Raw genomic sequence first — 14,050 nt, 5'->3', positions numbered from 1 at the left:
TCCTATCAAGACTAACCTTTTACTGGACTCACAATCAATGGCAGAAATGACAATTTGTCAAAACAACCATCTTTAAGTAGCGGTGAAGCTCAACGTTAGCGCCACCCTGACTATCCACTCTACATGTTTCTGTTTCACTTTCAGTCGCTTTAATTCCATCCCTACTCGGCTAATTAAACACGTTGTTTTTCCGCCTGCTAGCATCTCCCCTCCGTCCGACTCTGTGAGACCACACACCCTTCTTCCCTCCGGCCCCCCACAACTTGTCGCCAACTGGACCGGCGTGTGTCTAGGTGTGGGGGTGAGTCGACTGGCATTGATGTGAGACGGAGAGTATAATAAAAGGAGAGAGGGTGGTAGAGGAGGGGGAGTTAAAAGTTCCTGCAAATCTTCTGGAATACCAATGAGGAATAAAGTTAGAAGGGAAAAACAGACAGAGATAGAGAGGTGGGAGGTGGGGGGAGAGAGACGGGATGGTAGGAGTGAGAAAAGGACCAGAAATAGTGAGCAGTGAGAAGAAAGGGTTTTACTGTCGAGAAGGAAAGTTAAGAAAGAGGGAGGAAGAGGAGGGATGTTTAGTTTATCAGAGAGCATCTTCAGTGCGATTACAAAGCTACCGTCCAGTAAATAATTACTTATGGACCATTACTTATGGATAACATATACAACATGTTTTGGGTTATTTTCTCTAACACTGACCACAGTTTGCAGCAAACATGTACACACATTAATGTCATTATGTAAGAATAAGAAGCTGGATCATTTTGGGGCAGGAATAGCTGTGGCTAAAGCACAATTGAAAGGGTATTGTGTGGAATAAACCAACACATGGGGAAATAACCCATTTCACCACAGAAAATCCTTCACTTTGAGAATGGATAAACAATTCAAGACGCTTTCAATTGAGCTGAAGCAGCTGCTCCACTTCTGAGACCACTACGAGAACTTAAAGACATGAAAGGGTGCATTTTTTATTCTTCTCATTTATGATGCAGCGTTAATCGTGTCCCTGCAGTGACCTTGCAAAAAAGACGGGATGACTCACAGTGTGAGAGTACAGAGATTTCCATACGTGTGTTAAATCAAGCCGCAGTGCTCGGGCCACTCTGACCTCAAAAGCGTTCATCCGCCACAAAAATGTCAAGAAAAGCAAATAAAACAAAACAAAATCAAGCCTCTGAGGTTACAGAGAAACACATTCAATCATCCCTAAAGAGGTCCAACCAGTAGAAAACGGGATGAAGGCGTGCTTCAAATGTATCTTTATTATTATCTGCGTGAGTGTGTGTGTGTGTGTGTGTGTGTGTGTGTGTGTCCAACAGGATGTCAGACAGACAGAGGGAGCTGTCAGCAGGAGCACACCAACAAATGCACAAATCAAAGCTATGCTGTGTGTGTGTGTGTGTGTGTGTGTGTGTGTGTGTCTGTGTCTCTGAGTGTGTGTGTGTGTGTGTGTGTGTGTGTGTCTGTGTCTGTGTCTGTGTCTCTGACTGTGTGTGTGTGTGTGTCAATATTAGCTCATCCTGTCGCTGTATGATGGCTGATGCTGAGGCGTCATGGTCACAGAGTTTCAGTGTGACTCAGCAGGAAAAATTCAAAGCCCAAAGTTTCGTGTGTGTGTGTGTGTGTGTGTGTGTGTGTGTGTGTGTGTGTGTGTGTGTGGGTGTGTGTGTGGGTGTGTGTGTGTGTGTGTGGGTGTGTGTGTGTGTCACACTGTATAAATTACGTGAATCAACTCTTAAAAGGACATGACTTTGATCCATTTGGCTGACTTTGATATGGTCTGTTATGTTTACATGCCTGGCTAAAATGCTTCCAAATGAAAACAGCTCATTAAAAAGACACATCACGAATAAAACGGTCTTAAAATGACAAACTTATCTTTTACCGCAATTATTTCTTGAACGAATATAATCCACAAGACAACAATAGATCCACAATAGTTTATAACTGACCAAATATCTCAAAACAAGCATAATAGAAGTGTTTCAATTCAACCCTGATTTCATTTTAGCGTGGCGTGTATAATTCCCTTATCCATTCTCCTAGTTATCGACCTAAAGATCTGCATTTTTGTCAAGTTTGTAAGGAGTTAAACATAAAAAATCTTAAGTAAAGTATGCTTAATTTGAACCACTAGCTTGTAATTTAAAAGAGCCTTCATCGATTCAAGTGTTCATTGTCGAGATTGTTGTTAATTGGACGTTCGTTCCCTCATCTGATGGATTTCGACCCACAGACTCTGATATGCTGAGCTGCAGACTTTTAATGCCCCGAGGCCCGCAGGCACTTCTCATCCCCGGCAACTGCGCTGGTCGTCTTGGAAACCGATTCAAAAGCTTCCTTTATTAAGACTAGACTCAGCAACAAAGCTCTTACTCACCCAAATCTGGACACACACACACACACACACACACACACTTAGAGGGAGGGTTAACCCAGGGCAGCGAGACACGCATTCTTCAACAGGAGACAGACTCCTCAAGATCGCCCCGCCACCCCCACACACGATCTCCACCAAACACACACATACACAGAAAAACTACACACCACATTGTCCCCCTTCCCTCTGCTGAGCCCCAGTCTGTGGTCCAAGCTGAAACTCTCAGGGCGTAATATGACTCTGCCTTTACAAACACGCAGCGAGAAGGAGGGCAAGAAACTCGAGCAAAAGAGAGAACATGGGAACGAGTGGAATCGCAGAAAGACGAAATTCAAACTCAATTTCAAACCTTTTCTTTGGCATAAAGTAAATAAAATCTACGTCAACTTGTCCCAAGCTGTCTCTGTAGTTTCCTACTGCTCATACTGTACGGGGGTCAGGCATCAGTGCTTGTCAGAATCCAACCACACATCTGGCACTAACGCTGGAAGTGTGTGTGTGTGTGTGTGTGTGGGAGGGGGGGGGTGTTACAGTAATGGCAGGTATGCTGGCAAACATGTCTAGGTCAAACTGAAGTCAGTGAGTCTGTGAGAGTATCAGAGAATGTGAACACACTTTTAGAAATTTGAGGTAAAGATTGTGAATCAGTCCTGACAATAGACATTCAATTCATTTCTAACTGGTCCACCAATTTAAAAAGTCTGCTCAAAGATTGTAGGTCAACCCTTTGAGAAACTCTATTACACATCATCTCTGCGAATGGATGTACGAGGTCCCACAATTTAGACTGAAGAACTCATTTGTGCATCAGTGAATCATCAAATTAAATACAGAGGTAGATCCCAGATCAAATGTACGATCGAGGGTCTGCAGTTATTGTTTAAATGTCTGTTCCACTTGTTTCCTGTCTTAATATTTGACCTTGTTGATGATGCAAATGGAGCAGTTGTAATGCATGAAACTGTCAAAGTAGTATTGAATTTCGTATCTTAGTCAAACAACAGGAAAATACCGGAAACTATTTCAAAAATCAGTTATCAAATCATTCACTTTCCAGCAAAAGCACCAAACGTCTCGCTCCAGGGTTTCATATTTGAGGTTTTGCAGTTTATAGTCTCAATCCAATCTACCTTCTACCTGGTTTCCATGTTTTTAAAAGATGGTTTCTCCAATTATTAATGCTTTGTTGTGCATTACACAGTCATAAAGTGATTCAATGCCTGATCTTTTTGGTCCCAGACTTCCTAAAAACAAAGCAAAGATTTGTCAGGTTGCAAGAGTTGGTTGAAAGATGGTTGTACCTCTCAAACTGTTTCATCAGAATGAAACAAATCGGTCGCAATAAATGTGTAAATTTGTACTTTAGTTATCTTTCCAGATGTCCTGTGTGGTATTTACGCTGACTTCCTCCAGATTCCGACAGCAGCTGGGACTGACAGTCGTAGGTATGGCCGTGTAGTCGAGATATTTTTTCCTCCCCTTCCTTCTACACTCCCCTGTCTTCACTGCCTCTCTGTTTATCTCCATCCCTCCCCTCCATCCATTTCCCTCTGGGGTGTGAGTGCCTGGTACCACCGGCCTCTCTCCCTCTCTCTCTTAAAGCTGCATCTCAAAGAGTCCATTCACACCAGTCTAATGCATCAGCACACATTACACACACAGCCAGCCTCCCTCACACACTGATGCATGCCTTCTCACAGATTGACAGGAGAAAATAAACATACCAAGATGCTGAGGGTTTGACTGATATTGGAAAATGATGAAATAATTACGATATGACTAGAATCCCGTCTGTAGGGCGGGACTTCTCTGCAGCTCCACAATACTTTGAATAAACGTGCAGCCCTATTATGCTTTTTGGGTTTTCCCTTTCATGTAGTTGGTGTGCATGTAAAGGGTGTGCCAAAACTAATATTACAAAGTTGTAGTCCTTTTTAACTTCCGCAACACTTGTGCTTCTTTTGGCTAGCTCTCAGATACATTGTACTTGCTAGGCTAAGGGGCGGGACATCTCTCAGTGGTTGACCAATCACAACAGAGCCGGTCAACTAACCAATCAGAGCAGACTGGGCTCTTGTTTCAGACAGAGGGTGAGAGGAGGTGCTGCAGCACAGGCAGTATGAGACAAATAAAGAGCTTTTTGATCATTAAAGCATGGAGACATGTCCCAGGAGAGGAAAAAAACACAAATATGAACCTGAAGATGAGCAAAATAGGGCCCCTTTAAAGGACCATACACATTTGCTATGGACAAAAATTATGATTGAAACACTGATATGTTTGGTTTCAGAAATCTGCCACTGAAGCTGCACAAAAATGAAACATTGGAGACAAGAAAGCTTAACAAACACCCTTTAACTAAGGCTTTTAAATATCTATATGACCAGTTATCGAGAGAAGAAACAAACCAACCTACAACAACAAAGCAGCAGACTTTTTCCCTGCTTTAAACTACAAAAAACATCATGGAAGCAATGACCGTTGGCAGCCATATAAAAAGATACAGCGGGATCAGTAACACATCAGAGAGTCGTGTCATGTGGACACTAGTGCGTGAGGATCCGAGCTGCTGGAATTTCTGACACAACTGACGAGCTAAATTATGGCTCTGCTGCTGCAATGCATCTCACGAGCCAAACCAAACCTCATTTCCAGCACGGCTTTACTCCTCTCTTATTCTGTGTTGCAAAAAACAGACGCAGTATTAAACTGCAGGGGGTTGGGGGTCGGATTCCCACTGATGACCACAAGATCAAAAAATGCCTTTATAGTATTCTGGAATTACTTCTGAGGAGGAAAGCATCTGCCAAATAGGTTCTGTAATGACAGTATCTGTTGTTTTGTTCCTGGGTCTTGAGCTGTGCCTTAATTTGGATATTTTCCCATGAGTACACGCCCATGTCCTAGACTGTAAACACTTGCGCAACGTGTGAATTTCAGCCAGGTAGTGTTGTCTCAAATTGCACAAGGATACTACAATCTTACCAGAAGAGACAACCACTGCTGCTAGCTTGCTATCTAGCAACGACTATTTTTTCCAGTACAACATTATTACAGACAGCTCGATTAACCCTATACAATTAACACCGGCTTCGTTTCGACACCAGTATAGTAGCACATTACTTTAATAGTGAAAAAAAACATTTGTTTAGTGCTGTGATAACTGTAGCATCTGTGATCACGGCTAGTTGTGTGTTGTTGCGTATCAGAGATGGTGATCGCTGAGGACGAGAAGTATCCATCATTTCACACTCAACTTTTTGCATGTGCACCATCTGTGTACTCATAGTTTATTTTCCGTAATCGGGACACACTTATGCACTCAAAACAGCAAATACAAGTAGAGAAGTAAACAAATTGAGACAAAGCATGGGTCTCGTTTTCCTAGCTCTGGCCAGCCGTCCGGTCGGATATAATAACATTTTACTCACTAAACAAATTTGAAGTGATGTGGAGGAGTTGGGAGTTTTACAACAGAGTACAGTAAGGGCAGGAAAACACAAGCAGTCGGATGAAGTGGTAAACAAACCCCCCTTTTTGACCATGTTATCTGAACCTTTGTGCAGGAGTAACACTGAAAAGTCAACAGCAGAGAGAAGCTGTGTGTTTACACTACCTCAGAACGTACTGTGAGTCATACAGCAAAAAGGTAATTGGTGTTTAAAAAAAGGACAATTTGGGAAATCATTTTAATTACGTCCGCACAGGAGGTTATGTTTTCAGCTCAGTCTGGGTGTCTGACAGCAGGATAATGGAAAATCCTATGGCCTGATTTTTATGCCACTTGGTGGAAAGGTGCTGGGGAACACATTGGGGAACTTGTTCTCCTAATCCTTGTTAGTCACAAATCCACGATTGAGTCAAGTCTTACAAAAACCCTTAAATTAAGATTTGAGAAAACACCCTAAATTCAAATTCAACTGGTTTTGGGGTCTTTATCGTTTCCACTTAAAAGGTCATGAACAGAACAAACATCAAAAGGAATGTCTGGTTACTCACTCATGCCGCTTCCCATGCAAGACTCCTATCTAAAAAATAACCACAAAATCTAAGATATATAGTTTGTGTGAGAAAATGTTACTATGACCTCAAAGAAGAACTGACCTTATTAAACCAAACCAACTATTAAACCAAAGCCCAGATTGTAAAAAAAAAAAGTGACTTAACTTTTCCCTGATGCTCTCGTTTTAGAAGGAAATTAAGTGCTTTTCAGTAAAGACGTGCACACAGTGCAACTCCCCTCAAAGACAGACAACACACACACACACACACACACACATACGCTCCACTGAACTGCTGTTATATAAACAGCCCTGCTGCAGATTTTTGATCAATGTTTCCTCAACACTCAAGGCATCATGTGAGGAACAAAAACCAACAGCAGATCTGTACTCATAACTCAATAAGCGTCAAAAAGCTATAAATAGTGTCGACCCTTTGTGCAGACATGGATTTAAATGACAGTGTTTGAAAGCGTCACAAGTTTTCATCCTACAACATCTTACACTAAAGAACATGAAAAAGGTACGGCTGATGCATGAAGCGCTGACTTCTGTTACCCTCACACCACAGTATCTGCACTGCAGAGCTGATGTGCAGATAACAGAGCGGCACTTCAAGGATGTTGACTGACAAAAAAGGAAGGAGATCAGTTTCCGTACCAGCCACAGCTCAGGGGTTACCTCAGGTGCTTAAGAGGTCTTAAGAGGCAAGTGTTCCCAATACATGCTCACTATTCGACAACACATAAACCTCCATAAGTCAAATTGGAGCATATTTCATTTCCTGTGCTGGCTCATTCCTGACATGCTTGCCCTGATTAATTCAGTGTAACCACTTTGAGATCCTGGACTGCCAGCTGATTAATTGATCCAACATTAATAATTCTTAGGATTCAGACTAAGAATCCTTTATGCATTGAACGTCAGGGGGGTAAACTGGGTGTAGATCAAATCAGAGGGTCTGTGGTTTTATCCCAAGCTCCTGACACCCAACATGTGGAAGTGTCCTTGGGGCAGACAAATAAAGGGGTCATATTATGCTAATTTCCAGGTTCATATTTCTATTTGGTGTGTGTGTGTGTGTGTGTGTGTGTGTGTGTGTGTGTGTGTGTGTGTGTGTGTGTGTGTGTGTGTGTGTGTGTGTGTGTGAGTGAGCGAGAGAACTTTGGGATTTTAGTCTTTGCAGACCATTTACATGCACAATAACCTATGTAAACACACTACAGGAAAGGGAGAACCCCAAAGAGCACCAGAGGGCCCCTTTAACTTCAACTGCTGCCCTAATTTATGAAAGTGTATGCAGGTCACTTCGGGCATAAGCGTCGGTTATATGCCATGTAACTGCCATATTAGTAAAACAATTGAAAAGTTGGTCATTTAAAAAAAAAAACTCGACATATCGACCAGACTTACTTTGACTGACAGCCCAGAAAACCCTCCTGTTAGATGCAGGAGCTGCATGATAATAAAGGATACACTTTGATGGCTCCTGACTTTGTCCCGATGGCCATAAGTTCCAGTTTGGGGTCAAAGGCCAAAGCACTGGGCTGATGAGGAAACCCATGCTCCACAGTCTACAAGAGAAAGAGTGGGAAAAACAAACAGATGTTAGCAGAGATGACACGAGACAATAAAAATGCTCAGATTTGTCTGTGCAGTCAGGGAGGCGTCTAAAAGGGAGGAGCCCTTAATAAAGTTAAAGGAAAGCTCTGAGCGCAGCATTTATTTTACACTGTTTTTCAGACTTTGTAAAATGGGATTAACATAAACTCACAGCTTTTCCTTTGGCCTGTGTCAGGAGAAGGCTGGGAAATCACTTAGACCATCAGATAAAGAGAGCAGCACTTTGTAGACCGGAGAGATACCCTAACCCACTTTAAAAGAGGTGAAGGGGCTCTTTAAAAGTGGTGTCGCAGAGGACCCCTGTGTCCGAGAAATGTGGCAATGAGGTATTTTGCTTGGAGCTCAGAGATGAGGTGAAACATTAACTCTTTGCTTCTTTAAAGTGCCGGTCTGAACACACACACACACACACACACACACACACACACACACACACACACACACACACACACACACACACACACACACACACACACACACACACACACACACACACACACACACACACACACACACACACACACACACACACACACACACACACACACACACACACACACACACACACACACACACGTAACACTCCTGTTGAGAGACCACCACTGTGATAGTGTTGGCAGCTGGTGCCAAACCTTTAAAAAGTGTGTGTGTGTGTGTGTGTGTGTGTTGTCACAGTGCAACACACAGTTCAAGGACTAGACACACAATGCAGCATTCAGCCAAATTCAATATACTCAGTTTGAAACACAACCGTAAAACTCTAAAGGTTTTGATATATTGGGCACTGACATTGTCTAAATAAGAAACTGTTTTTAGTGACGTTTTTGATTTGAAAAAAGCCATAAATGTCCCTGTGTAAATTCTCAAATGGGGGAACAGTGTGCTGTTCTTCTCAGTGGTTATTGTGATTGAAGTCTTAGGGGTCTGGGGTGTTTGGCTGACAAAATAAGTAATGTCAATGATTCATTTAAATGTTGGAAATGGAGACAGGATCAGAGGAATATTCGAGAAAGCAATGAGAGTAAGCATACGCATCGGGGCTCTCTTCACTTCTATAAATGTTCAACATCTGTGTTTTAGTTCCTCTTTTTGAGACAAATGCATCCAGGCGGCACAATTATACTAATGCTCGTAGATCCTGAAAAATCACATATTTATCGATCGTTTAAGATTTGCAGGCCTAATCATTTTGGATAATGGGGTTCATTTTGTCCGTGCGTGACAAATTCAGGCTTTCGACATCAAAAAGTTTGCACAACCCGTCTCTGGCACACTCTGCTCCACTTTGTGGGTGAGACACACTGTGCAGACAGACAGCGACCTCACCTTACCCGAGTTCAAGGCCACAGCAACGAGGTGGGAGATAAAAACAGATTTAAAAACACAACAAACTTTCCACTTATACCAAATATCCGCATTCAGTGGAGAAACTATGGATTATTTTATGCATGCATTGCATCTTCCCAACACAAAAAGCTATTTCAAACTTAATGGATGGGAAATTAAGGACAGAACTTTAAAGTTAAACTCATATGCATATTGGTTAGTTCATTTTAGATGCTATATTGCCTTTTATTTGACTTTAAGTGAGAATAATGTAAAGTAAATAGTCTTCAAATTTGATCGATATGACGAGATCTACAGCAAGCTTTGGACGGATGGAAACAGCCTCTTGGAACAAGGCATGGAGTAACGTCTTTCAGATAACTAGCTTTTAAACACTGAGTAAATTTAAGGGCCTGTACTTTTGATTTAAACTTGTGCAAGATGTATGTTTACTTTGGTTACCTAGCCTCTGCTCTTTGCACAATGGTGTTGAAAGTGAAGACCCTTAAGTGAATATTTTAAACACAATCCATATACTTTTACCTATATTTAAGCTTCCACCAGGTAAGCAAAAGGGGACAACATACATGATGCAGAGAGTGGAGCTCATAAATGCATCGCAGTAGTGACAAGTGAGGAGGAAGTTAAGCCTGCTCATGTAAACTCAGGCTTCCGGAAGCTGAGGTTTACAGTACCGTAAACAAGCTGGTTGATATCCCTATGAATGTGACGTCAGGGAGGGTAGCATTAAATCTGACACACATGGATTCACCCACAGACCCTAAAACACTGAAACAAGAGGAGCTGTCAGCACCAGGAAAACCCACTCCTGCAAGCTTTTACATACAGACAGTCACCACACTGACAGACATGTTGGACAATATCCAAATGAAATAGGTCCCACACACACACACACAACTTGAACAGCTGCAACACAACTACAGTCTTGGAAATGTGAAGCCTGATGAGCCCTGTCGAAGGGTCTTGGTTTTAGTAGAAAATGAGGGGATAAACAAGAAGATTTTTCTGACATGTCTGATCAGTGCATGATAAGCTAGCAGCATATGACAATGCACAGGGATATATTCTAGATTTACACTGCCTTTTATCTGTTCTTTATGGTGTAAATAACTTTTATGGAAGCTTAATTTCTCAGTGCAAGCCATTTCTCGAAACAGATTTAACAAGTCATGCTTTGAAACAGCAATAGGGACAAAATCAGCCATTTCTAAAAGTGGTGGAGACATGTCTTCACTATAAATGACACAACTATGGCTGTCAGTGTGTGGTGGTTAATTACAGTAATGCTAGGGTCTGCAGAGATAAGTTTCTTGCTGCTGCTCACTTTGAACGCGGGCCTCGCTTGGGTGAAAGCCAATTAACACGCTTTGAAAACAACTGAACCCCACACACACACACACACACACACACACACACACACACACACACACACACACACACACACACACACACACACACACACACACACACACACACACACACACACACACACACACACACACACACACACACACACACACACACACACACACACACACATCAACAAAGCAAGTCCAGCCTGCACTAAAAAACAGTTTTCCTGCTCAAGCTGCAAACAGACAGAGAATGCAAATAGTGCTCCAGATAGAAAACCAGGTCCCGTTAAGAGATATAGTTTTGGGGAGCAGCAGAAGAGGAGAGGAGGAAACCCTCTCCCTCCCTCCCTCTCTCCACCGTCCCGTTACTTTACCTTGTTGAAGGCGAACAGCTCCTGTTTAATCTTCTCTCTCTGAGGGTCGGTGCCCTGCCGACGGAACCGAAACTTCATCATCTTGAAGCCGGAGCTGCGGAGAGCAAAACACGGAGGTAACAAACCCGGTGTTCAGGAGAGGCGGTGCTAAGCTAACCGACTAGCCCCATGCAGCAGGCTGAAAGCGGGGCTGCTGCTGCTGCTGCTGCTGCTGCTGCTGCGGCTCTCTCTCCTCCCTCCTCACTCCTTTGACCACATCCCCCTCCTCTTCTCGGTTCACACGGACCCCGTTGTTGTTAACCAATGAGGGTGAAGAAATCTGCGAGCAATTTACTCAAAAACCGCCCACAGAGACAGGGGCTGCAGAGAGGGGGCGTTCGGTTTGCAGCACGGAGCGCACCGGATACACGTTCCAAATACATCTGTCATTATGATGACTTGAACGGGGAAAGCGTTACGTAAAATGAAACCAACACACAGTAAAAAACTAGTTTCAGTTAAAGACGCAAGTTATCTGTTTATCAAATTATATTTTACGACTTGGTTTATATAATATAATACCATACAGTTTTATTTGTAAATCACTTTAGAAATTCCAGACCTGTGCAGAGAAATCACACAGCTCAGCTCAGAAACCATAAATAAATACAGAAATAAATTAAGGCCATATTTGTATTTTTACTGGCATGTAATTATCTCATTCCCATTGATAATATACCTGTATAATAAACCAGATTCACACACCAGATTATTTATGGTACAAACTTTTAATGTACAACATTATTCCTATGCATTCCTTATGTACAACAGCTATTTACAAGACATATATACATTGTATAAATAATCAAATTAAATAGTGCAAGGAGTTCAGTGATGTGGCTTTTAACTGTGTGCCGTAATGTCTCTCTGGTCATGTCTTTCTCTTGATTTCATGACAGGGAAGAAAATTAAATTTGGGGCTGCCTTCTCTTGCTTTCCATTTCAAATGCATCTTTATCAAAAATAAAATATCTTCTTGATGAACAAATAGGAAACGGTTGAAAGGTTTGCTACACACTTCAGCTTCTTTGTAGAGAGCCAACCCAAGCAGGTGTCCCTTTGTGCTAATCTCCTTTAAAGCAGCCATGGCAGACACATTTTAAACAGTTTTGGCTAAAAGTGTCGAACTAAAAACATTCTTGAGTTCGGTTTGTAAAGATATTTCAAAGTCTCACTCTTTATCACATGGATCTGTACTTACACTGGAAATATATTTTATAATTCATTTAATTGCTGTGGGTGTAATCATTTAGATCTGTTTTTAAAGCAAAATATCCCAAAATTCACTTGATCTGGCTTCTCAAATATACATATTTTAAAAAGCCATTTGAACATAAAAACGTTGGCTTTGGGAAATTCAGATGTTGATGTTTTGATTTTGCTATATTGTATAGATTAATGTAGATGAAAATCTTTGGTTGCAGCATCAACGCCATAACATAGAGGTAGATTGAGGTGGGATTTCTATGTGGTTGAGTGCGTGTGTGTGTGTGTGTGTGTGTGTGTGTGTGTGTGTGTGTGTGTGTGTGTGTGTGTGTGTGTGTGTGCATGTGTGTTTGCTTGTTTGTGTTACAGCAGAGTAATTTCACTTGGTGGCAAAGTGAGTCTCTTTTCTCTGACTGATAACATGTTCTCCATGTGCATGGCGATGACTCTGCACAGCTCCAGGCCCTGAAAAAACACACACACACACACACACACACACACACACACACACACACACACACACACACACACACACACACAGAAAAAAGTTGTATTCAAGGCGAGTGAAATGCTTAAAACACATTGCATATAGAAATTGTAACAGCCCCTCTTTGTACCGACTTCCTCTGTCTGTCTCACAAATATATATTTGGTCACACACACACACACACACACATACACACACCTGCTCCAGCTGTAGCTGTGTGATGCGCTGGTTGAGCAGGTCTCCTATCATGATCTCCACGTACGGGTAGCTGGAGCCCGAAGTTGGTCTCTGAGTGCGAGTGGACTGGACTTCCTTCAGAGGGAAACGCACCATGGCCTCCTAATTTAACACAAATACACACACAAACCAAATATATACACACACTAACAGCCATTAAACATTAACACACATATACAGAGAGATATGCACAGGTATTTCAAGTCAAAACACAGAATATAAGATTTGCTATAACAAGCAGAAGTAAACACAATTACCAACAGGGGGAGCTACTGCTTTGTTTTAGAGGGGTTATAGGGTTAATGTAATAGAGACAGGGTAAATAAGTGTGTAAGTATTACAGACACTCAGCTGCCAGCACCATATTTTTCCAGCTGTTCCTGGAATGTGAAGCATGCAACATTGCACAAGCTGGATTGCTGTGTCTGAGTGGATGGTTAGAGTCTGACGGTGACATACATGAGTGTCCTTGTTGAGAAAGTGCAGTCCGTTCAGATTCACGGCCAGGATGCACGGTGCGCTGATGGAGGCGGAGCTGCAGCTCTGGATGTAAAAGAAGGAGGAGCCGAACATCGGGAAGGCACTGACCAGACCTGGGCAGAAAAAAGGAAAGGGTAATATTTTTTATATTCAAACATTACTATCCAATGCAACTCTCATTCACATATTTGCCTTTTTGTCTGGCAAAGGCTTTTATCAGATAGATCCTAGATATAAATTAAAGCAGTTATTTGTGTGGAATTGATGATCAATCAGAATCAGATACCAGATATTAAGTGTCTTACCGAGGAACTGGGCTCGAGCCTGGTTTGGGTTTAAGGGCTGCACCTGCTGCATGTGCTGAGTCGTCATGTTCAGCCAGTGCTGGGAGCCCTGTTTGCTGTAGAACTGTGGAGGGACACACTCCTGCACGTCACGCCTGAAAACACACAAACAAACACACCAGCCATAACTCAGAGGCAGTGGTAAAGGTTGTATTTAATACATGTGTAAAAGTG

The 14,050-nt window shown here is 42.2% G+C and overlaps 2 protein-coding genes across 2 annotated transcripts in view; both read right to left on the bottom strand.

Moving 5' to 3' along the window:
* llgl1 (LLGL scribble cell polarity complex component 1) overlaps window positions 1–11,351 on the bottom strand; it is a 39,991-nt gene extending 28,640 nt beyond the window's left edge. Inside the window, exons 1-2 of the mRNA XM_063904516.1 lie at window positions 11,084–11,351; window positions 7,861–7,958 (exon numbers count right to left, since the gene is read on the bottom strand). Coding sequence (XP_063760586.1) covers window positions 7,861–7,958; window positions 11,084–11,164 — 179 coding nt within the window. The 5' untranslated portion in view covers window positions 11,165–11,351. The remainder of the gene's footprint in view (window positions 1–7,860; window positions 7,959–11,083) is intronic.
* A 1,310-nt stretch (window positions 11,352–12,661) lies between these two features.
* myo15aa (myosin XVAa) overlaps window positions 12,662–14,050 on the bottom strand; it is a 29,439-nt gene continuing 28,050 nt past the window's right edge. The window contains exons 61-64 of the mRNA XM_063904119.1: window positions 13,838–13,971; window positions 13,512–13,645; window positions 13,014–13,154; window positions 12,662–12,793 (exon numbers count right to left, since the gene is read on the bottom strand). Of these exons, the coding sequence (XP_063760189.1) occupies window positions 12,692–12,793; window positions 13,014–13,154; window positions 13,512–13,645; window positions 13,838–13,971 (511 nt within the window). The 3' untranslated portion in view covers window positions 12,662–12,691. The remainder of the gene's footprint in view (window positions 12,794–13,013; window positions 13,155–13,511; window positions 13,646–13,837; window positions 13,972–14,050) is intronic.

Source organism: Eleginops maclovinus, chromosome 16 (genome assembly GCF_036324505.1).
Source record: "Eleginops maclovinus isolate JMC-PN-2008 ecotype Puerto Natales chromosome 16, JC_Emac_rtc_rv5, whole genome shotgun sequence".
NCBI lineage: Eukaryota > Metazoa > Chordata > Actinopteri > Perciformes > Eleginopidae > Eleginops > Eleginops maclovinus.
Note: the sequence above shows the minus strand (reverse complement) of the source record. Positions and strands in the feature narration are given on the sequence as shown.